This window comes from Ailuropoda melanoleuca, chromosome 10 (genome assembly GCF_002007445.2).
Source record: "Ailuropoda melanoleuca isolate Jingjing chromosome 10, ASM200744v2, whole genome shotgun sequence".
In the NCBI taxonomy this organism is placed as follows: Eukaryota; Metazoa; Chordata; class Mammalia; order Carnivora; family Ursidae; genus Ailuropoda; species Ailuropoda melanoleuca.
In genome coordinates this window covers 35,051,305-35,075,365 of record NC_048227.1, presented here as the reverse complement: position 1 = coordinate 35,075,365, position 24,061 = coordinate 35,051,305, and the positions used below count along the sequence as shown (strand labels likewise).

The following is a 24,061-nucleotide window of genomic DNA, read 5'->3' as shown; positions in this document are numbered from 1 at the left end:
ATGATGCTGTGGCATGTCACGTGCCCGAGTGTAGCCATCTTCTTCCTTAGTTACTGGATCTGCTCTTCTCTCTGGCAAGACCATTACACACTGCTGCAGAGGAACTGTTGCCACGTGGAATTATTTCCAGGGCAGTCTGGAGGAGGGCAGGCAGGTGAAGGGAAAGAATTAGTGAGGAAAACTGTGTGTGGTTTAGGAAAGAAGTCTAGGTAGTGTTTGAAGGCAGATGTAGTGAAGTGTTGACCTTCACTCCCTTGGTTTTCTACAGGAAGGCAGGGGAGAGTCAGGCTTTCTCTTTGTTTAGTAATAGCAGGTATCCCACTAATTAGAAAATAACTTTTTAGTTTTTTTAGATTTTTTAATTTTTTAAGTAATTTCGACACCCAACGGGGAGCTCAAACTTACAACCCCGAGGGATGCCTGGGTAGCTCAGTTGGTTAAGCGTCTGCCTTCAGTTCAGGTTATGATCCTGGGGTCCTGGGATCGAGTCCAGCGGCCGGCTCCTTGCACAGAGGGGAGCCTGCTTCTCCCTCTGCCTGCTCTGCCTGCTGCTCCCCCTGCTTGTGTGCACACGCTCTTTCTTAATAAATTCTTTAGGAAAAAAAAAGAACTTATAACCCTGAGACCAAGGGTTGTATGCTCCAGTGACTGAGCCATCCAGGTATCCCCAGAAAATAACTTCTAAAACACTCCATTCCTGTACCACAGACACTTTTTTTTTTTTTGGCAGCTTCAGCAGAATTTTCAAGTGTGTGTATTAAGTGTCATATTTGTCTTGCTCTTGGTGTTTGCAAAATCGTACTAGGGGACCCAAAAGGAGAAAAATGGAGTGACTAGCTGCCGTAGGTTATTCTTTCTTGGCTTTGCATTTGGCTTTTCTAGGGCATATTGTCCAGTTAAAGTTAACATTTAAGTGCAAATGCCTAAAGGTAGAAGGGCAAACTGGAAGTGATATCTGCCGGTTAGGCAGTATGTATTGCCTCTGTGGTGTGCAGAGTATTGGCACTGAGGGGGCGTGCAAAACAACAAACCCAGCATAGTCCTTGTTCATATGGAGTTGGCTGTGACCTTGGGGAAACTTGAAACAGTAAAATTGCTTTGTAAGGTTTATGATGGTCATTCCGACACAGTATTTTGGGAGGTCAGGAAAGTGAAGAGCTGAGAAATAGAAAAGACTGAAGAACTTGAACTGAACCCCTTGGGGTTAGGTGAATAGTAAGAAAAAAGAAGGCAGCCAAAGAAAGGGGGAGGCCCTCTTTAATCGGTATTCAGGGTCTCACTGAAAACATATTACAATGAGAATGTCTCTCATAGAGAGACTCTGCTGGAATGGGGATTCTTAACCTGAATTCTGGGTCTTTGGGTAAACTTTAGGGGCCTGTGGTTGCTCTGGAATGTCATTGGCAACATTTTTTATATGTAGTCCTGGAGAGAGTCTACAGCTGTCATCTGATTCTCCAAAGGATTTGCAACCAAAAAAAGGTTAGTGTTTATTCTCTTCTGGCAAATACCCTTCCTACCCATCTTCAGAAGTGCAGGTCTCTCAGTTTGTCTTCAGATGACAAAGTATTTGGATGGAAGATTAGAGACAGAAACCATAGAATTCCTTTGTAAACAAACAGCCTTTCACCTAACGGCTGTCATGGGACATGCATGAGTGCTTATGCAAAGAACAGTGCGTTCACAAAAGTCGTGGTCTAATCTGGTTTCCAGGAACAGGGCAGCTAACGCAACCTCCCTTACTAGTGTGGTTGAGGCTCCAGGTCTGCCCTCAGGGACCTTAAAATTAAGTGTAGTGGATACAGAATTACAGCTAAGTAAAAGTGTTGGGGCTGGGGTGAATTGAAGACACAGAAACCACAGGCTTTTTGGAATGTCAGGACGTTTTCAAGAAGCTGCTGGACTATTGGAAACAAGGTGTGAAAGAGTAGCAGCTAGAAAGCTGCTGGAGCAGCAGCCAGAAAGCCCTGGGCAGGTCCAGGAACAGTGGCTAATCCAGGACCGGTTTCTTTCTGTTGCTTGGACACACTAGCCTAAGAGACTGTCCTAGAACCACCGTCACTTAGCAGATGCAGCAGGAAATGGAAGCCATCTGTTTCAAAGCAAATGACCTAACTTCCCTAGACCACAGCTAGCAAACTAGGCTGAGCTCAGAGTTCCTAAGGATGCTGGAAGAGCTGAGCTCCTGAGTACCTGGCCTGACTTTGTTTTCTATCTATTTTTTTAAATTAAGTAAGCTTTACACCCACTGTGGGTCTTGAACTCAAGACCCTGAGAATCAAGAGTCACTATGCTCTACTGACTGAGCTAGCCATATGCCCCCTGCTACCACTTTAACTGTGGATGCTCTACTCACTGTGTTTGCTTTATGTATTGGCCTTTTGTGTAGGGTTTGGTTTAGAAAAAGGGTTGAGGGACACCAGGGCGCTCAGTTGGTTGAGCGTCTGACTCTTGGTTTCAGCTCTGGTCATGATCTCAGGGTCGTGGGCCTGAGCCCTGCATGCAGCTCTGCACTCAGTGCAGAGTCAGCTTGGGATTCTCTCCCTCCCTCCCTCTCTGCCCCTCTTTCCTGCTCATGTGTGTGCTCTCTCTCTCTCTCTCTCAAATAAATGAATAAAAATAAAATCTTTAAAAAAAAAGGGTTGAGATACTTCACAGAGTCCTGGAGCACACAGTCCCCTGCCTTTCTTGGCCTATAAGCTGTTGAATATTTGTCCTCCCCATCTTGTGTACCTTCTTTTTCTCTAAAGTTATTCATTATTGCCTAATCATGTCCTTAGGCAACAGTAGATGTTCTGGGCTATTTGAATTTTTCTTGATAATGATTAATAGAGACAATGATGTTTGACCAGTTCTTGGGATCTTTTGGGGATTATAGGCACCCACTTCATGTATCTTTAATTCATTTAGTTTGTGGGGGCTGCCTCATGGAAAAGGAAGTTAATTCAGTTTTACAGTAGCAAACTATTGTTTCTCTGTTTTCTTTCGGTAACTTGTGATCGCTGTAGAATTTTTGCTTTTTCCCTTCGCAATAACGGTAACGTTATTCCTTGATGTATTTCCTCCAAAATGTGCTTAGAGACAGGATGTGGGCTTGTTAGGAGGTTCTGCAGCTGTATTTGCCTTCTTTGGGTTGACCCCTTCCCTAGAGTATCAAACATGAAAATGCTGCTGTGTATCCCTTCTCTCTAAAGCCAGCTGGAGGAGTAAAGGTTTTTATAGTGGCAGACATCAGGAAGTGTCGGGTGGTTTGTGTTTGTGTGGGGCGGAGGAGTGCTGGCAAGCGTTTGTTACCTTGACTTAAAATTTTGCCAGTCCATTTCTTTAGAAAGGGGCGGGAGGATGCCATAAGGCAGTGTTCTTTTTTTTTTTTTAAGATTTTATTTATTTATTCAACAGAGCTAGAGACAGCCAGCAAGAGAGGGAACACAAGCAGGGGGAGTGGGAGAGGAAGAAGCAGGCTCATAGCGGAAGAGCCTGATGTGGGGCTCGATCCCATAACACCGGGATCACGCCCTGAGCCGAAGGCAGACGCTTAACCGCTGTGCCACCCAGGCGCCCCCATAAGGCAGTGTTCTGCTTCAAATCAGGCTTTCACAGTCCTGAAAACAAAATCTAAAAGGTGTGTTTCTCAGTTAGCTCTATATGTGACATGTAAGAAAGCCAGTTTAAAACCAATGCGATGCAAGATTTCTCCTTCAAATATGAAACTGTTAGTCAAGCACAAAGCATCACAGGCTTGGTTCTCCGACGTGGCCAGTCTCGTCCCTCACCCGCATCAGTAGAAATTTCTGCAGTAAAAATGCTTACTCACTAGCCAGCCATTTTTCTTATTGCTGGGATTTTTTTTTTTTTTTTTGGCGGGGTGGGGGGAACGTAGGCTCCACACCCAACGTGGAGTTGGAACTCACAACCCTGAGATCAAGAGTCACATGCTCTACCAACTGAGCCAGCCAGGCACGCCTCTGGGATTCATTTTTAACTGCTCTTTGAGAATACCTTAATTTTGAGAATACCTCAAATTCTGGAAATCATTCATTGACTCAGCAAACCCTGATTGGGTGCCCTGCATTGGGCAGTAGGAGAAAAAGACAAATGAGCAATAATCTGGAATGTAAATACATAAATACTGTAATGGGATACAGGTGCTATAATAGATCATAAAAGGCTTGCTTAGAGAACTCTTACTATCATATCAGGCCTCCAAGATCATCAAGTTCATTGCTTTCTATACATTATTTTTAGAAGTAACACAACCCCATTTTTGAAGGAAGAGTAGCAAGGAATAGGGGAGCTGCTGTGGCTGAAACAGTTGGGGGAAGCCCACAGTTTTTCCTGCTCTTCCTCATGTTAAATACCATTCTCCCTGCAGCTTACTAAGGAATGCCTCTCTTTTTATTTATTTTTAAATTGTATTTATTTGAGAGAGAGCGTGGACAGAGGGGAGGGGCAGAAGGAGAGGGAGAAGCAGGCTCCCCAGTGATCAGGGAGCCCCATGTGGGGCTCGATCCCAGGACCCCGGGATCATGACCTGAGCTGAAGGCAGATGTTTAACCTTTTTAACTGACTGAGCCACCCAGGCGCCTACCTCTCCTTTTATAAATGAGGTTGTTGGAATTCTCGGAAAGTCCCATAATACAGCTAGCCAGTGCAGTCCTGGTAATAGAACTTAGTTCTCCTGATTCTTAGCCTGCTTGTCAGTCACGCACCAGACTATAAACGATTATTAGATTTCTTCCAGTATTTTGTTCCATTCCACAAAGAAGTCAGTACTGTAAGGGGCTTCACCTGTACCTGCTTTCGTTACTGAGCATGAAGCTTTAAGGGTTTTGTCTCCTAGTGATCCAAATACAAATCAGTCCTATTCCCAGGAAGGTACTGTGACCCCTTTCATTGTTATCTGTGGACAGTGCCTAGTTGCCCCATCGAGTAACAGCCCCTTCTGTTTTCTGGTGGAAATTGAGTTTCCCCAGACATCTCTGTAAAGGATATTTGATAAAGGTGTGACAGAAAGTGTAAAGCATAGTGCCAAAATCTCATCTTGTCTCTGTAAGCTGATGAAAGGATAAGAAGAGTATTAGATGCATGTCCTTTCTTGAATGATCTTAGTGCTGCTTCTGAGATTCAAGCAGGGTTTCTCAACCTTGGTGCTATTGACATTTTGGGCTGGATAATGGTTTGTGGTGGTGGTGGTGGGGGTGTGAGTGCACGCACGCTTGTTGTGTTTGTGCTTTCTGTGCATTGCAGGGTGTTGAGCATCATCCCTGGCCTCTACCCACTAGATACCACTTGAATGGTCACCCCCAGTTGGGACAACCAAACATATCTCCAGACATTGCCAGATAACCCGTGGGGGTGGATGTGTGTCAAGATGGTCCCCAGCTGACAGCCATTGGGTGGGGGATTGAATGCCATGAGATACAAGTACAAATCAGATTTATCACAGAGGCAAGTAAATTTTCCAGCTATCTAAACCTTTATTTATAGTGATGAGCTATTGTAAAGAAAGAAAACAACATGCCCTGTCCTCCATCCTGACCCTCCATAGCATGAAGGGGACTTTCATCTAACTCATGTCCAGAGTGTCCCTGAAAGAGTTTGAACTTAGGTGATCATCTTCTTTAGATCCTTTGCAAAATTTATTTTGCTAGAAATTCCAAGATTTTTCTCTTCCTTTTCTTGGTATTTAGTGTTATCACAGTGAAAACAGAGGCTCTTCACAATGAGCCTTCAACTCAGTGTGTGACCCCAGTACAGATTTGATGTTGCCTGTAAGGGTTTTTGCTGAGACAGGGGTATTTCCATTTCTTGTCTAGAAGTATATGGGGGGTTGCCTGGGAGGCTCTGTCAGTTAAGCGTCTGCCTTCAGCTCAGGTGTCCTGGGATCAAGCCCACATCGAGCTCCCTCGAACCTGCTTCTCCCTCTGCCTGCCACTCCCCCTGCCTGCCACTCCCCCTGCTTGTGCCCTTGCTTGCTCTCTCTCTCTGACAAAACAAATAAATAAAATCTAAAAAAAAAAAAAAAATCAAATAAAAGTATATGAGAACATTCGTTAACTTTCAACTTTAAGGGACACTTTCTTCAGTTTGTTAACGTTATACAACTTGTTGCAGTTCTACAAGTAATCTATCTCATTAAATTCTCTTATCTACTTTGCAGAGTTGTTACTACTATCCTTACAGGTGAAGAAACTGAGACTCTGAGAAGTTAAGTAGCCGGTCCAAGGCCACCCAGCTTGTGTGTGACAGAACCAGGCTTTGTTCTCAGTTGTGCCTGACTAGAGCCTGGGCCTTAACCACTTCCATGCTCTTCCTTTTGGCCTGTGTGGCTGGTAGATTCTTTCTTGGCTGAGCTCAGTTCAAGTCACATCTGTTGGGTGCCTGCCATAGGTCATCTCTAGAGATCATGCAGTGCAGCTGTTGCCTCGCCTTCTCCTGTGCCACATCAGCATATCAGCCCTGTGCTGTGCAGAAAGGACTTGTATGCATGTGCTTGCTATTAGACTGCTCTGTGCCACTGACCCCTCTACCAGTGGAGGTAGGCCTCACTGGGAAAGCTGAACTCCTTACTCTGAGAAAGTCCCAATAGCTGCTGTTGCTGGTCCCCTGCTGCCATAGACAAAGCTTGTGTAGGATGGAGCCAGCCTCTTGGAGTTACCAATTCTGAGTCTGGGCTTGTTTCCTTACCCCTACTCCACTCACGCATTGCTTCCCCCTGCTGTCAGAATCTAGGCAGTCATTGTGAAAAAACCTGGGAATAATACCTAATCTGTAGGCCTGTGGGAACATGTTAAGATCCCTTACAGGTCCAGTGTGAGATACAGGAGCTACCTTGTAAGATACCTTGGCCCGTGGAGTTCCTAATCTTACATGAAGTTTATGTTGACATACTTCCTATCCATTGCACTACTGTTCCCATGTAGTCATATATTTTTAGTAGACAAAGATGGGACTGAATAGATTTTTTTAAAAAGATTTATTTATTTATGAAGTGGGGGAGGGGCAGAGGGAGAGAATCTCCAAGCCGACTCCCCGTTGAGGGCGGAGCTCAATGCGGGGCTCTATCCCAGGACCCATGAGATCAGAACCTGAGCTGAAACCAGGAGTCGAATGCTTAACCAACTGAGCCACCCAGGCGCCCCAGGACCGAATAGATTTTAAACACTCTGAGCACATGGAGAACATGCTTTTAAATTCTTTTTTTTTTTTTTAAAGATTTTATTTATTTATTTGACAGAGATAGAGACAGCCAGCGAGAGAGGGAACACAAGCAGGGGGAGTGGGAGAGGAAGAAGCAGGCTCACAGCAGAGGAGCCTGATGTGGGGCTCGATCCCATAACGCCAGGATCACGCCCTGAGCCAAAGGCAGACGCTTAACCGCTGTGCCACCCAGGCGCCCCGTGCTTTTAAATTCTTGAAACCAGATCTTCTATTTTTCTGTAGTTACTATGGTGATAGGTGCTATAGAGATGTGCAGATCCTATTGTGACCTCTCCTTCGCGCAGGGATGCCGTGAGTCTCTGGCTTTATTGTCCACCAAGGCCTGGCAGGTCTGGCTGCTTCCCTTCATGCATTGAGTGGTAGAGGTGCTGTCCTCCCCTCTGGGACAAGCTGTCTCCAGCCTTGGCCTGCCCTGCTAGTCAACAGAAGCAGGGCTCACCAGGGAACAATCTTCCCCGGTTGCCGTGTAATCTGAGCTAGTGAAGGTGAGTGTTGTGGGATGGGCAGCACCAGCTTCTAAAGCTTCAAATGGGAGCCTGAGCATTTACTTCTCAGAAATCATAGGACTAAGCTACCTTTTCATACAAAAAAAACAAATGGCACTCAGTGATTTAGAAAACCCCTCTGCTGCACACATAAATGCAGGGTAGTGTAGCCCATTTTCCATTTTGCTAGTACTCTGTGGTGACATCATACTAATTTCACATGCATATTAGCTGGGACACAGAAGGAATGAGCTTGAATTCAGGAAGGACTCAGGTTTGGTCCCAACTCCATTATTAACTTTCAAAGTGACCTTGGCCGTATTACTTAAATCTCTCAATCTTCATTTCTCCCCAGTCAGTGGGACCCTGCTTGAACGTGACTTAGCCTGGCGTGCCCAGGTCTGTTAGACCTCAGTCTGGCTCTCTTCCTCTGCACCGTCTTCCCCGGGTGAACTCCAGGACCTTCTGTTCTTGCAGGGGTGGTGCTGAGCCTCTGCTACATCTCTTTGTAGAGAGAAAAGCACCTAGGAGCCAATAGCACTTCATTTTCCAAAATGAAGATTCAGCAGAAGCATCCTAATCAGCCACTCTCCCTCCACCCCCAAAGGCTGTTCGTGGTTGTCATATCTATGAGAGAAACTAAAGCCGCATGTGACAACTGTTACACCTGAGCGAAAGGGAATAATGACAACTCTGCTTAAGCCACAGGACATGTTTTCAGGATTGTCCCGAAGTTGGAATAATTTTCACTTGATGGTCCCTAGGGGTGACCCATGGTCATGTCAGCATTTCCTCGTTAGAACCAGCTCTTGTGGGATGTCTGGTGCCTAGGCTTTATTCTTATAAAATGTGGTCCTATCCATTTTAGAATTCAGTCAGGCTTCAACCCCCATCCCAGGTGCTTCTCATGGGAAAGAGTCTTAGTCTTCCAAGCCCTAAGACCTGGTCCTCTCATATGAGGTGGGGTGATTCCCAGGAAACAGGAGAGTCTTAGATTTATTTCATTCATAGTAGGTAGTCTTTTTACCAGAACTTCTCTTTGGCAGCAGCAACAGTAGACTCCTGGCCCCTACTCTGAGCTCTTGTCAGTGCTTCAGGTTTCATCCCTGATGGCTGCTTTGAATGCTTGCTCAACTGTATTTTAACATGCTAGAGATGAGCACACCCCTGTCTCCATTAAAAAGAAAGCCTGCCAGAGAAATCTTGGACTTCCTAAGCAGTCAGTTTTTGAGGTTACTAAGGGGCTAATGCCTTTGGACTAGTTAGTGGTTGTTTTGCTTTCAGGTTGCTTATTGTCCAGATGTGCAAATGTGTGCTTAGTAAATCTGATGCAAGAGTTTTGTGTTCCTGGGGGCGCCTGGGTGGCACAGCGGTTGGGCATCTGCCTTCGGCTCAGGGCGTGATCCCGGCGTTATGGGATCGAGCCCCACATCAGGCTCTTCCGCTGTAGGCCTGCTTCTTCCTCTCCCACTCCCCCTGCTTGTGTTCCCTCTCTCGCTGGCTGTCTCTATCTCTCTCGAATGAATAAATAAAATCTTGAAAAAAAAAAAGAGAGTTTTGTGTTCCTGGAGTCTCTACTTTTCCAGGATTCCTTGTCTGAAACTCGCTCTTTATCGAGAGTGATCTAGTCATCCAGTCAATGAACTGTGGGATTGAATTCACCCAGTGATTAAAATGAAAGGGAGGAAGGTTGTGTGTAAGATTTCCTGAGGAGTGGCAGCACCAGAGTTGAGAGGAGACTTCAGGCCATTCCTTGTATAAACTCAGAACCTGTTGACCTAGTGATGTGGTTTCCTCAGAGTTTTGGGAGGCCTCTCTTATCAGGTGCCTTGTTGGGTTAGAGCGGATTCAACCCCACCCACTGCTCCCAGCGTCTGGCTCAGCCAGCATCTGCCAGCATCTGCAATGAGGATTTTGTAGCTGCAGTGGTCACATGTCTCTCCTTGGAAAGAACAGGTATTCCCATTTCCTGGCACTGCCAGAGAATGAGGGCCAACTCAGAAGTTCTCGGGTGTGACCTGCTCAGAATTATCTGTCGATTCACTGGACTTTGTCATCTTTCTCCGTGTTTCATAATCACTCAGCTGCTCTTTTTTTTTTTTTCCTTCCTTCCTTCCCTTCCCTCCCTCCCTTTCTTTCTTTCTTTCTTTTTTTTTTTTAAAGGATTTTATTTATTTATTTGAGCGTATAAGCAGAGGGAATGGCAGGCAGAGGGAGAGGGAGAAGCAGGCTCCCCCAGAGAGCCTGATGTGGGGCTCGATCCCAGGACCCTGGGATCATGACCTGAGCCGAAGGCAGACACTTAACTGACTGAGCCACCCAGGCACCCCTTAGCTGCTCATTTTCTTTAGCAACTTCCTCAGTAAGAGATCATCAACATTTGAGGCAGCCTTACATTTTATGAAACACTTACATGCACATTAGCTCATTTAGTCCTTACAGCGCACTTGAAAATGTGGGGCAAAGGGAGTTACCCTATTTATGGATTTGGAGACTTAGCCTTCAAGAAGTTATGACTTACCTACAGCCATGTAGCTACTAAACATTGAGAGTCCAGATCTCAAACCCAAATCTTTACAGCTCCAAAGACCATGCCCTTTGTGCAAGGCCTAGCTGCCTTTCCATTCCCAAAGGTGAGCTGAGTCTATAGCAATAATCAGTAGTTAGCAGGAGTCCAGAAGTGGCCCCAGTAAACTGACGTCCATGGGTGTCACTCCCCTGCCCCCCTCTACATTCTGGCCTCCCTGAGGTTTGGGAGCAGAGCAGGGCTAGTCACATGGCTGTTTACCTAAGGCAGATGGCACTTCTGCATGTCCATTCATTGAATGGCATGCAAAACTGGCCCTTGGTGTGCGATTTACCCTTATCAATGCTTGATTGTAAACTGTGCCGAGAACAAATTCTTGTCTACATCACATCCAGGAACAGGGCTTCTTCCCCCTCTTGAGAGTTTGCTGGTGTCTTACTAAGGTTTGAAAACCTCAGCTGGAGTGTCTTTTAGGGCAGACCAGCTAGTAAATAGTTCTGGGTTCATTCTCAATTCCTTCTGTAGCATTTGTATGATATAACGTTTATTATGACATGTTTTCACAGTCATTATCTTATTTAATCCTCCCAGTGGTCTTGTCGTATGGAACACTGGGCAAGTATTCATTCCTCCAGGTGAAAAATATAGAGAGAGATTTGGAGGCTCTGAAGAGATCTACCTTCCTGCCCCCAGTTTCTTCCATTAGTAGTAGCTCTAGGGTTCTTTGTTCCCAGATCATATATAGGATTTATACGTAGGATGCTAGAATTTACTCTTTGTATGTTGACACGTATTCAGTAAAGAATTTTTAGGTAAACAAACTATTTATATCTGCTGAGGCCTGATGAGACTGTGGCATCATTAAGAATTGACTTGGCCTGATTATGGTTTTGGTAAGCGGAAACAGGTATTCTCTCACTTAAATGTGAAAAGCCTTTAGGGCATATAGAGAAGGAACAGATCCTATAATCCAGTCTGGGGTTCTTGTATTCTCTGTATATCTGAAAACATTCATGGGGCACATAATGCACATGGTTTCTGTGAGAGGTAAGAAATTATTTTTGAACTGTGACCCTCCTGAATGCCACAATATAACTGGGTGAGGTGAGATCATAGACAGAGATGTATACAAGTGAAAGGTGTTTATTGAACACAAAGAGTGGAAAACACCCACCCAAAACCATGGGCTGTGGGAAGGAAGCTGCACCAATGACCAGAGGTTCTCATTACTTCCAGTACTGGCTAAGAAAAGTCACCAGAGCCCCCAGTGGAGTGCCTGCCTTCATAGGCACATGGGTGAGAAGCAGCCTCCCGGGGCAGGGGAGTGGATGTGGAACTGGGCCTGTTTGGAGGGATCAGAGGGGGCCAGGGAGTCAGTGCCTAACTCTGATGTGAGGAGAGCAGCTGAGGGCAGGGACTGCAGGGGAGACCCTGGGCCTTCTGGAGCCCAGGGGGGGAGCAGCAGAGAAAACAACACAGCTGGGTAAATGCAGAAGCCAGCCTAACTGGACCCTACAGGATGAGAATGGCCTTGGCCAGCTTAGAGGCATGGGAAACACAAACAGGTCATTAGTTAAAAAATTCAGACCATAAGAAAGAGAGAGAGGGAAGGGAAGAAGGAAGGGAGGAAGATCTAAAGAAAGACAAAACCAGATTACATACCAGTTAGAGGCCTAATACCCAATTAAAAAATTATTCCCCAATTAAAATTTTTACTATTTTATTTGGTATTTATTTTTTTAGTAATCTCTATACCCAATGTGGGGTTCAAACTCTCGACCCCAAGATCAAGAGCCGCATGGCTCTTAAGACTGAGCCAGCTAGGTGCCCCTGGTATTTTAGAATTTAACCACTATTTTCTTGTCCCACCCCCATTTAGCCAGCTTTCTCAGTAGGCATCCTGTTTGTGCATCTACAACAGTTACAACTCAAGTTGGAGACTGCCCAGGGTACTGACCTGTAAGTGATTTGGAACATGGCATTGGACTCAGAAACTGAGTCTGAGGGAGTGGGGGAAACATGATGACAGCACTTGTGAAAGCCGAAGAATAATCACCTCTTATTAATGGGATGCCAGTTCTATACAGGAGTAAACTCTGAGCTGGGAACAGCCTTCTGGTAAGCAGGCAGGGACTCCTGGTGCCCAACCACAAGCTGTGTAGCTGGGAGGGGTGGGAGCTATGGCCGACCCAGTACAGGAGTCTGAGCAGCAGCTTACTCCTTCCCTTTGGCCATTTCCCCCTCTGCAGATTGGGGTAACAACACTAGCTCATGTTGTGCGCATCTGTAGCTGGTCACTGTCAGTTCCAGAGATTTCAGGGAGCTGGTTGCCCTGCGTTTTCTTACCCCTTCCCCCACCTTGCTGTCTAGTGCTGGCTGAGCTCAGCAACCTGCTTCCTTCTTCAGTGGTTTTCCAGGGCAAAGAAAAAGAATCAAAATGGAAAAGAATTATTATAGATTAAGTCTTTATTGTTCCTTTTTGTTTTGTTTGTTTTTTCAAGCTTTATTTATTTTAGAGAGAGGGAGAGTTCAAGCGCAGGGAAGGGTAAAGGGAGACGGAGAGAAAGAATTGCAAGCAGACTCCCCACGAAGTGGGAGGTCTGGCATGGGGTTTGGTCTCAAGACTCTGAGATCATGACCTGAGCTGAAATCAGGAGTCAGACGCTTACCACCCAGGTGCCCCATGCCTCTTTGAATCACTAAATGGGGAATGAATGATAATGTAGTCCTGTCTGGCAGCATCTCATTGACTTTCTGAGGTTTGTAGGACATGAGTGTCCATGGAGGAGGATATGATACTTTGAACACATCTGTTCTTTCAGGAGCCCTAGTGCTTGAGCCTGCAATTTACCAGGAACAAAGTCTTTGAAATAAGTGTTCTGAATCTGCTGGGCAGGTCCACAGAACTTCCTTTAGTGGAAGGAACATTGGTGATGGGACGTTGTTGCTGCTTCTGTCAGATCTGGTGCGGGAGTAAGAACCTGTGTCAGTCAGGTGAACAGCTAGTACGGGAGTTACGGAGGTAGAGTTTATGAACGACGGTCACAGTTTTCTGGAATTAGAACTCAGAGGGCAGATGGACCTTTCTGAGGTTTGTAAGAGCAAAGTAAAGGCCCAGATGACTTCCTGTAGACTAGTTAGTGCAGTGCAGGATCTTACCTTAGCTGGTTTGCTTGGTCCACTTCGTCTCTCTGTCTCTCCCTCTCTTCTCTCCCCATTTCCCCCTTTTCAAGAGAATTAGGCCACTTTACATAAAAGAAGAAGCCAGGGGCGCCTGGGTGGCACAGCGGTTAAGCGTCTGCCTTCGGCTCAGGGCGTGATCCTGGCGTTATGGGATCGAGCCCCACATCAGGCTCCTCTGCTATGAGCCTGCTTCTTCCTCTCCCACTCCCCCTGCTTGTGTTCCCTCTCTCGCTGGCTGTCTCTATCTCTGTCAAATAAATAAATAAAATCTTTAAAAAAAAAAAAAAAAAAAGAAGAAGAAGCCAGTTAGCTAAAAAGTCAAACAAATAGCAAGTGTTTATACCTTTCCAAGCTGCCTTCCTGTTACCATCAGTATACTTAGGTGCTTTGTTTTTTTTGTTTTTGTGTTTGTTTGTTTGTTTATTTATGAGATTGAAAGAGCACACGCCTGCGAGCAGGAGGAGGGAAAGAGGGAGAGGGGGAGAGTGAGAATCTGTAGGCAAACTCCCCACTGAGCACAGAGCCCCATGTGGGGTTCAGTCTCACAACCCTGAGATCATGACCTGAAGTCAAGAGTCGGACACTTAACCGACTGAACCACCCAGGTGCCACGTTTACTTTTATACTTTTGTTTTTTTAAGATTTTGTTTATTTATTTGTCAGAGAGCACAAGTAGGGGGAGCTGCAGGCAGAGGGAGAAGCAGGCTCCCCACTGAGCAGGGAGCCCGATGTGGGACTCGATCCCAGGACTCTGGGATCATGCATGACTTGAACCAAAGGCAGACGCTTAACCAACTGAGCCACCCAGGTGCCCCTACTTACATACTTTTGCACATACTTGCAGTCAGCATTTTGAGTCCTTTATGTAAAGCAAGTGTATGTAGACTTTTCCATAGTGGATGCAGCCTATCAACTTGTCCCAGCTGTGCCAAGATTCTGTGGTTTGCTGTCGTTTGCGCAGTCCTACCCTGTATTGTTAGGCGGTGTGACTTCTTTTCTAACATCATAGTGTGGCTACTTATCATTTTGGTACAGATTACTGTTAATACTTCTTGAAGTGTATTTCCCAGAGTGGAATCTTTTTTGTTGTTGTTTTTCAGCAACAAAAGGGGGAGCGAGAAACCTAAGCAGAATTTATGGGGCATGGGGCAGCTTCCTGTTGATAATGAGAGGTTGAAGTCTAGAAAGGTTCTACATTTATGATTTGGCCTCTGATTTTCTAGGGATTCCAGTGGTTGCTGCAAAGAAAAAAGGATTCGAGTGTAGAGGCCAGTCAGACCAAGTTTGGACATGCAGCTTTTTAGAGAATGAAGTGAATTCTGTTTCTGACATTACAAGGTGGTTTCTGCATGCTGCACCACACAGCCACTCCCTTGAAGAACAGTGACCAGGCCATAGGGATGGACAAAGGGTGCCCTCCCTGGGCCCTGCTTGTGTGGGTTGAATGTGCTAATGGAGCCTTCCCCAGAACGTTCTTCCTGTCTGTGCAGATGCTGCTTTTAGTTCACATTAAGAACTTAGTATTCTTGCCTCTAAATGGAGTAGACCAGTATCTATTTCTCTTTCAAAACAAAATTGTTAAATCATGTTTTGAGTTTAGAAAATTACCGAAGTAGCCAACAGCAGATTACTTTTTGTTGTCCACAGGTGCCATGTTGTTGGCAGTATGCACAAGACCACTGCCTCCCTGCCTTCTTTCCTTTTTGAATTTTTTAAAAAGTTTTTATTAATGTAAGTAATTTCTACACCCAGCATGGGGCTCGAACTTACCACCCTGAGATCAAGAGTTGCATGCTCTTCTGACTGAGCCAGCCAGGTGCCCCTCCTTTGGATTTTTTATTCAGCAAGTGTTTGTTGAGAACTTGTTATTTTCTGGGCTCTGGAACTCCACCAGTGAAACAGACAGCTGTGGCCCTGCCTCTGGAGCCAGATTTGGGCCTCCTTCAAGCTGAGAGGAGGGGATGAGGGGCTGTCAGGCAGGACTAGGGTTGAAGAAGGTAGGAGGAAAGTGTACCTATAGGGAGACTGGCACAAATAAAGTGGTGATGAGAAGACATCCATGGAAGCTGGCTTTCCCTTCCTACTTTTTTTTTTTTTAAGATTTATTTATTTATTTTAGAGAGTACTTGCAAGAGAGTGGGAGAGGGGCGGAGGGAGAGAGAAACCTAAGCAGACTCCCTGCTGAGCATGGAGCCCAACACGGGGCTCAGGGCTCGATTGCAGGATGCTGAGATCAAGACCTGAGCCGAAACCAAGTCGGTTGATTGGACACCTAACCAACTGAGCCACCCAGGTGCTCCTCCCCGTTTTGTATTTTTAAGAGAAACAAAAGGCCCTGTTGCTCCAGCAAGACTACGCCCTCCCAGAGCAAGACTGTGCCCTTCCAGAGTGTTGCAGTTATTATCAAACGAAATAATTAATGATCAGATTTAATCACATAGGGGCGCCTGGGTGGCACAGCGGTTAGGCGTCTGCCTTCGGCTCAGGGCGTGATCCCGGCGTTATGGGATCGAGCCCCACGTCAGGCTCCTCTGCTATGAGCCTGCTTCTTCCTCTCCCACTCCCCCTGCTTGTGTTCCCTCTCTTGCTAGCTGTCTCTATCTCTGTCAAATAAATAAATAAAATATTAAAAAAAAATAATTAATGATCAGATTTAATCACATAAATAATCACTGTTGTGCAGCATGATAATTAACTAGTAACCTAGACAACCAGATTGCCTACTTTTAGTTTCACATGCAAGCAGCATGGGAGCTGCAGTCTTCAGGTGCCTGGGGTATGTCTTCAGCATGGCCACGCAGCTCCACCTGTCTCAAGGCTCTGGGACCTTTTACTCTGCCCTCTCCCCACCACTGGGTGGCCCACAGCTCCCATCCAGCACCCTCTTCTCTCAGCAGCCTGAGTGCTGAGTGGCCTGGGATAAATCTTGGCTGTCAGGGTCCCCATGGTCTTTCTTAAGTCTGTAAAAGGAGGTCAGCATGGACAAGTTGGTGTGGGGCTTATTCTGAAGCAGACAAAGTCTACCTTAACACGTTGGTAAAAGAATGCAGGATGCATAGCTGGCAGCCTTACACCATCTCTGTGGTCTGTCCCATTTTACTTTGTTCACGTTGTTCCTTGATCTAGAGGCCCTTCCTCTCTTCCCCAAATGCTGTCTGTCGTTGAGGGTCCTGGGTAAGCCCTTCCTTCTCCAGGAAGCCTCTCTGAATACTCTTCTCTCCGTGCGATGACCACCTACCTTTGCATTCTGGTCTTAACATTAATGAACTGTACAGTTCATCAGCATTATTGGAAGTGAGAGTATATCTGATTTGGAGTCAAGAGAAGGTCCCATTTTCTATATATTCTGGGTTTTTTTTTCCAGCTTGATTGAGATATAATTGACAAGTAAAAAAACTACACTATATTTGAAGTGTTCAATGTAATGATCTGTAATTGTGGATTTAAATCCACAATTGAATCCACATCCATCACCTCACATATTCTTTTGTGATAATACTTAAAAGCTACATTTCTCAGCAAATTTCAGTTATGCAATAAAGTATTATTAACTCTAGTCACCAATGCTGTTCATTAAATCCTCAGGCCTTACTCATCACTTGGCAACCACCATTCTGTTTCTATGACTTAAATCTTTTTTTTTTAATTTTTAAATTTTTATTTATTTATTATATTTTAAAAGATTTTATTTATATATTTGACAGAACACAGGTAGGCAGAGTGGTGGGAGAGGGAGCATCAGGCTCCCAGCTGAGCAGGGAGCCCGGTGCAGTACTCGATCCCAGAACCCTGGGATTATGACCTGAGGTGAAGGCAGATGCCTCACCAACCGAGCCACCCAGGCGCCCTGACATGTGATTTTTTTTTTTTTTAAGATCATAGCATTTTTACAGTTTTTGTTGCACCTTAGACAACATAGTTTTGTGGCATGCCTGTTGTTTTATATTGGGAGGCACTGGGAGTTGAATTCCAGGAAAGTTCACAATTCATTCTTTAGAAACCCCTCTCCTTCGTTTTCTTTTCTAAGATTTTATTTGAGAGAGTGAGCAAGAGAGAGAGCACAAACTGGGGGGAGAGGCAGACAGAGAAGCAGACACCCCGCTGAGCAGGGAGCCCGACGACATGGGGCTTGATCCCAGGATCCTGGGATCATGACCTGAGCCGAAGGCAGACGCTTAACCGACTGAGCCACCCAGGTGCCCCTTAAATCTTTTTTTTAGATTCCACATACAATTGATACCGTACATGTCTTTTTCTGGCTCATTTCACTTTCTGCCCTTTATTTTCTAGGCGTTCTAGGACAACATCAGTTAAGCCTCTATCAAAATATGAATGCAGTCATACCTAATATTTACTGAGTGCTTACCATGTGGTAGTCACTGTGCTAAAAGCCTCACTATCTTTCGTGTTCTCACTTAATCCTTCCTATCATTAATCCCACTGTATAAATGCTGAATCTAAAGGTGTGAAGGTTCAGAAGGAGTGTGCCGAGCAAACCGTGTATTATGATATCTGAAAAGATAAAGAAAATGTAATTACATGCCTAGAGAAAACTCAGGATATATACCAACATATTGGCAATGAGTATATCTGTGGGGTGAGATGGAGCTTGGTTTTTATTTTCTTCTTTATACCTTCAAAGGACCATTGCTTATACTTTTTTTGTCCCCCTTGACACCTGTTTCTGGGTGGAATATGTAGAAAATGCTGAATAAGTACATACTGGTTGAGGTGGAAAATGAAGGGGTCTTCTTTCCTTGGCTTGATTTGGTAGTTCTGGTTTTGTAAGTTCCTTTAGTAGCTGGTGCAACTGAGCTGCTGTTCATCTGGAAAGTTCCCCAGATGGGTTGCTCCTTTGCACTGCCAGAGTAGAGGCCTCTAGGGGTGGGAGGTTAGCTTGTCTTGTGGGACTCAATTTCCCTGGCTGACGAAGGCTTGGCCCTGGCAGCAGCACTGGGAACTGACTGGCTGGCTTGTATTGTTTCCTTCAGCCTGGCAGAATCAGGGGTAGGCTGGGGATGCTCCGCTTGCTTGGTTACTCCACGTACCTGATACCACTTACTGAGTGCCTTTCGAGCTGCTCTGTATAGCTGCTCTGAACTGCCTGGCTTACTGTTCCCATTTAGTGCCCTGCTCTGCGCACAAGGCTGCCCTGCCAGTGACAGATGGGATGGGCCAGCCCAGATGCCCTTGCTGCCCGACTCAGAGCTGCTGCACCCACCGCTGCTTTTTTGTTTCTGTTTTAAGTTTTATCTCTGATGTTATTTGTTATTTTGTGTTTTAGGTAACTTTTAATTTTGTTTTAATTTCAAACATACAGAAGAGTTGTAAGAATGGTACAAAGAACTCTTGTGTACCTTTTATCCAAATTCACCACCAGCATTTTGCCTCAGTTGCTTTTACTTGGTATGTCCTCTCTCTCTCTCCCTAATATGTATATGCATGCACACACATTTTCTGAGCCATTTTACAGTAACTTGCAGACAGTGTGCTCCTTTACTTTAAAAAATTTCGGGATACAGTTCCTAAAACAAAGACATTCTCTTACATAATCACAATACAATTTATAAAAACCAGCTGGTTCAATATCAGTACAATGCTATTACCTAATCCACTGTCCAGATTCAAATTTTGTCCATATTCAGATAATGGTACCAGTAATGGCAGAGCTTTATTTTTAAAGAAATAAAAATTGACTTTTCTGTTATGTTGGCTCACAGGAGAGCAGCACCAGCAGGTGTTTGGGGGAAGTGACTGCCATGGGCACCACATCACCAGCTCCTTATGTCTCCCCAGGACCAGAAGAGTGAGCGCAGCAGGAATCACATTTGGCAACGATGTCAGTGGAACTGGAGACTTCAGAGGGGGTGGATGAGTCAGAGAAAAAGAGCTCTGGGGCCCCAGAAAAAGAAAACCACACCAGGTGAGTGATGGGGGCTGGCTGTGTGGAGTTCTGTGAGCTTAGGGTGCCAGGGTGTGGTCAGGGTCATGCTGCTGCCACCCCCCAGGACAACTGATCGGGAGTGCAGAGATGAATAGCACACAGCATCCCGGGCTGCTAAGCTTTCTCCCCTTTGTTCCCAAGGAAGCAGGTCAGGCACTGCTAGGAGTCCCGAGGAATGAAATTTGATGGTATTTCTGATTCTTTTTTCTTCTTAAAACCCTAAGTGTTTTGTCATCTGTGCTGAAAAAGGGTCATTAGGCAAAACTGACACCTTGACCAGTGTTTTCCACTCCTTAGAATGTGGGAGCAGCTCTAACTCCAGGGGTTTTTCTTACTGGGCAGGGACAGTTCATGTTAAACCTCAAGTTACCAGAGCCTGTTCTTCCTTGTTCTTATCGTCTCATTGTAGTCCTGTCACTGACAAAGTGCTTTTTTATGTCTTGAAATAATTGCTAATAATAAATGATTCTTAGCATGTAGGTGATAGGAGCTAATCTAAAGAAGCCAACAGAGGGTGGGCTGTAAGGGACCAAGATTTTGTCACTCTGGTGGATGGGTTGTGTGGACCACATGAGTTGCTACCCGGTACATCCATATTTAGGGTCATGTGTTCTTTGCCTTGTCGTGTACTGGCTGTGGCACCTATCAGCTCAACTCCATCCTGTGTCATTTTAAGTGGTACAGACCTAGGTCCTGGCTCCAACTGCCTCGGCCCGGCTCATTCTGATCCTACACCTGGGCCCAGCCACTTGTAGTCCTGAAGAGGCAGTGGGTCCAAGGAGGGAAGAAGGCAGCAAGGCTGCCTTGGGACATCCACAGTCAGTCCATCACAGCAGCCTGGATTCCGTGAGACACGTTCCCAAAGGCTAGCTGCTGCCTGGAGAAGCCAGCAGACATTGTGGTGGGATTAGAGGTAGGTGTTTCATCAGGCACTAGGTGGCCACAGAGGCAAAGCATTGTTCATTTGGGTGGTTCACAGGGACATTGACACGTTAAGGAGTAGGCCACAGTCCTCTCCCATGTCACCCAAGTCCTTGGGGCTGACTCACATCTGCCTGCTCCCTGGCAAGACCCTGTATTGATGCCGGAGTGGAGTTTGTGAGCAGCTTCTGCCTCCAGCTTAGCAGGGGGACACCCGGAAACTGGGAAGGGTTAATTCACACATGCACTTGCGTACATGCGCGCACGCGCGCGCACACACACACACACACACACACACACACACACACACACCCCGTTTCCACAGGATGGCTGATCTCTCCGAGCTCTTGAAGGAAGGGACCAAGGAAGCACATGATCGGGCAGAAAACACCCAGTTTGTCAAGGACTTCTTGAAAGGCAACATCAGGAAGGAGCTGTTTAAGGTTGGTGCCCTTGGTCGTGGATAGGTTGGGGGCCTTAGTCCCGTGAGGAAGATCCCCTTGGAGCTGCTTGGAGGTGGAAGCTGGGCCTTTCTCCACCTGCTCTCTACTCTTTTGACATCAGATTGTGGTTTTCGTGAAGCTTAAATAGAAGATTATAGTGCTGGTGTGTGGGAAGCAGAAGTATCCCTGTTGCTAAGAACTCACTATGTCATTCCTTTAAGGAGCATGAAAGTTTCCTGAGTGGGTGAAATAATTCACTGTATAAAAATGGTCTTCTGGAGATTGGGGTGATGGGGGCACGCTGCTGGAGCCTTCCCTTCTAGCTCCTCAGACGCGGGGGTCAGTGGGCTCAGGAGGTGTGCTTGCTGGTCAAGGCCCACAGCCCTTTCCCATGGTCTCCCCCGTTGTCCTTAACAGCTGGCCACTACTGCACTTTACTTCACATATTCAGCCCTCGAGGAGGAAATGGAGCGCAACAAGGACCACCCAGCCTTTGCCCCCTTGTACTTCCCCACGGAGCTACACCGGAAGGAGGCACTGACCAAGGACATGGAGTATTTCTTTGGTGAGGACTGGGAGGAGAAGGTGCAGTGCTCTGGGGCTGCCCAAAAGTACGTGGAGCGGATCCACTACGTGGGGCAGAATGAACCGGAGCTGCTGGTGGCCCATGCCTACACTCGCTACATGGGGGACCTCTCAGGGGGCCAGGTGCTGAAGAAGGTGGCCCAGCGGGCCCTGAAACTCCCCAGCACGGGAGAAGGGACCCAGTTCTATCTGTTTGAGAATGTGGACAATGCACAACAGTTCAAGCAGTTGTACCGGGCCAGGATGAATGCCTTGGACCTGAACCTGAAGACCAAAGAGAGGATTGTGGAGGAGGCCAACAGGGCCTTTGAGTACAACATGCAGGTACTGCTGGGGCTTATGCAGAAGGGGGCACCAGTGTGGGCACCAGTTCAGAGCTGCCTGAACAGGCATCGGTGCATTAGGCCAGATGAACTGCAGCCTGCCAGAGGGCAAGTAGAAGGACCAAATAGGCCACAGAGGGCATGAGCCCAGCGATGGCTCTGCTTTGTTTGACAAACAGCCTGTGCGTTTTTGCTTTGGGGAGGGCGAGGCCCTAGCACACAGGGTTTGGGGAAAATGAAGCTGTCTCCCTCCCTCTCACCGTAGGATTCTGGTCTTGAGGGGGTTTCTTTCTTTTTAGCGAGTGTTGCTCTGAAAAACCCCACTTGATAAGTTCATAGAGAGAACCAAGGATAGTGAGGAGCAGAACTCTGTTGACAAGTAGCCTTTAGATGGGCCAAGCCTGGGGAGGCTGATTCCATCCCTGGAGCCCACGCCAGCCCTCAGCACCGGGACAGTGGCCACGGCAGGGGGAATGAAGCACCAGCCCCAGTGCAGGCCCATCGGATTAGTCTGGATTAGTTGGACATTAGCAGGCCTCCAAGGGCCACTTAGGATGGGTCAGCCCTGCTGGGGCCTCAGTTATCCCATGTTCTTCTCTGTCATTCTGGCCAAAAATACCTAGCCACTGAAAATGGCCAAGTGCCAGTGCTCCTGTTCCGGGACAGCGCTTTTGTTCTCTCATTGTTTCTGCCCTGGTAGTTTCAGTTGTGGGCTGTGTTGTCTGGTCAGTGCCTAGGGAAGAGCCACCACAGCAGCGGTGGGATACTGGGCAGCACAGGTGTGGTCACGTCTCCAAGCCTCTGCCAGGGAGAAGTGTTAAGTCGGGTGGCTGTCCCTGCTGCTGACTTACTGGTTTACCCTCCTGAGCAAGTCTCACTGGTTCTAGCTCCCTCTGCGTGGGGGAAGAGAGAGATTTTTCTCCAAAAGCAGAATGTATGCAGTCCAGTGATGGCTGTTCATCCCCTGCTCCTGCAGATATTCAATGAACTGGACCAGGCTGGCTCCTTGTTGGCCAAAGAGACCCTGGAGGATGGGCTCCCCATGCACGATGGGAAAGGAGATGTGCGTAAATGCCCCTACTATGCTGCTAAACCAGACAGAGGTAGGTCTTGCCTGTGCTGAACTCTCCCTCTCCTCCCAGGGTGGGTTGTGTCCGTGTTCCCCACTGATGCCATGTCCCCTGTTGGTGCCACCACACAGGTGCCCTGGAGGGCAGCAGCTGCCCCTTCCGAACAGCCCTGGCTGTGCTGAGTAAGCCCAGCCTGCAGTTCATTCTGGCCGCTGGTGTGGCCCTGGTTGCTGGCCTCCTGGCCTGGTACTACATGTGAAGGACCCATCATACCACATTGGCGCCCTCCTCCCGAGTGACCACTGGCCCGCCCCCACCTCCACCGGTGATTAAACTACCACTTCAGGTGACTTTTTTTTTAAATGCTGGTTTTGAGAAAACAAGCAACCAATAAAGGCCAGACGCTAAAGCCTCTGCCTGTAGCGTCCTCTCTGTGGGCTAGATGCTGAGCTGGCTGTAGGCCCACCATTCCTGCAGCCATTAGGCCATGGTACCGGGAGCAGCCAGTGCAGCTCCGTGGGCCTGCCTGGGCTCTGGAACCAGCTCTGCTCCTGGGGCATCCACACTGCTCACCCTGAGGCTCCTTCCCTTCATTCTTCCTTGTGTTGGCATTTAGGTGGGTACCTTTCCCCTGATGGGAACAGAGCAGCCAGCAAGCCCAGGCTCCTGTAGCTCTGTGGGAGGGAGGGGGGCCTCTCCTTGGGGAGAAAGGGTGGCTTGCACCTGCCTCAGAGGCCTGGAAAGCTCTGTCCTGAGCAGCCAATCCTCATCCCTCTCAAGCAGAAACCCCGAAAATGGGGGTTTAGCCGTGGCCTATCTCCTCCCTTGACCTATGTAAATGCTACAGCACTCAATAAAGTGGACTCTGACAGCTGTCTCCCTCTTTCCTGGTGTGAACATTATCCTTCTCAGCCACTCCTGCCCTTCCTGTGCTCCCAACACTCCTGGTCACCTCGCAGCTCTCCGCCCAGAACAAAGCCACCATCTCTCACAAATCCGATCTTGTGATTCTCTTCGAAGTGCTTTGGAGGTTTCCTACTTTTTGAAATAATTTGTTTATAAGTAAGGATATAAGGCATATACTTGTATTATAACAATTCATTGTCTAAGATACAAATGTGAACTTAAATATTTTTATTGATAGGAATCAGTTTCTTGTTTTATATATTGAGGATCTACAAAAGTTTTATTCAGAAAAGGGTTAAATGGTGGGGAAAACTTGTCTTCAACTACTGACCAAGCCTACCCATTTTCACAGTTCAGATGAGGGGTTGGGGTGGAGCTGACTCAGAACCTGGGGGCTGATTAGCTGCCCATTAGCCTTCAGACCAAAAGCCTCAGTCCCAGTGACTCTGTCTT

General features: G+C 46.8%; 1 protein-coding gene across 2 annotated transcripts in view; it reads left to right on the top strand.

The window, feature by feature from the left end:
* Positions 1-23,579, top strand: part of HMOX2 (heme oxygenase 2) — a 29,277-nt gene extending 5,698 nt beyond the window's left edge. The window contains exons 1-6 of one of the 2 annotated variants that reach the window (XM_034670453.1): positions 19,213-19,339; positions 20,037-20,273; positions 20,607-20,724; positions 21,142-21,633; positions 22,609-22,735; positions 22,834-23,579. In XM_034670453.1, the coding sequence (XP_034526344.1) occupies positions 20,608-20,724; positions 21,142-21,633; positions 22,609-22,735; positions 22,834-22,961 (864 nt within the window). In that variant the 5' untranslated portion in view covers positions 19,213-19,339; positions 20,037-20,273; position 20,607 and the 3' untranslated portion in view covers positions 22,962-23,579. Of the gene's footprint in view, positions 1-19,212; positions 19,340-20,036; positions 20,274-20,606; positions 20,725-21,141; positions 21,634-22,608; positions 22,736-22,833 lie in introns of those variants that run through there. The other variant, XM_034670452.1, reaches the window with a different exon arrangement.
* The last annotated feature ends 482 nt before the right edge of the window (positions 23,580-24,061 follow it).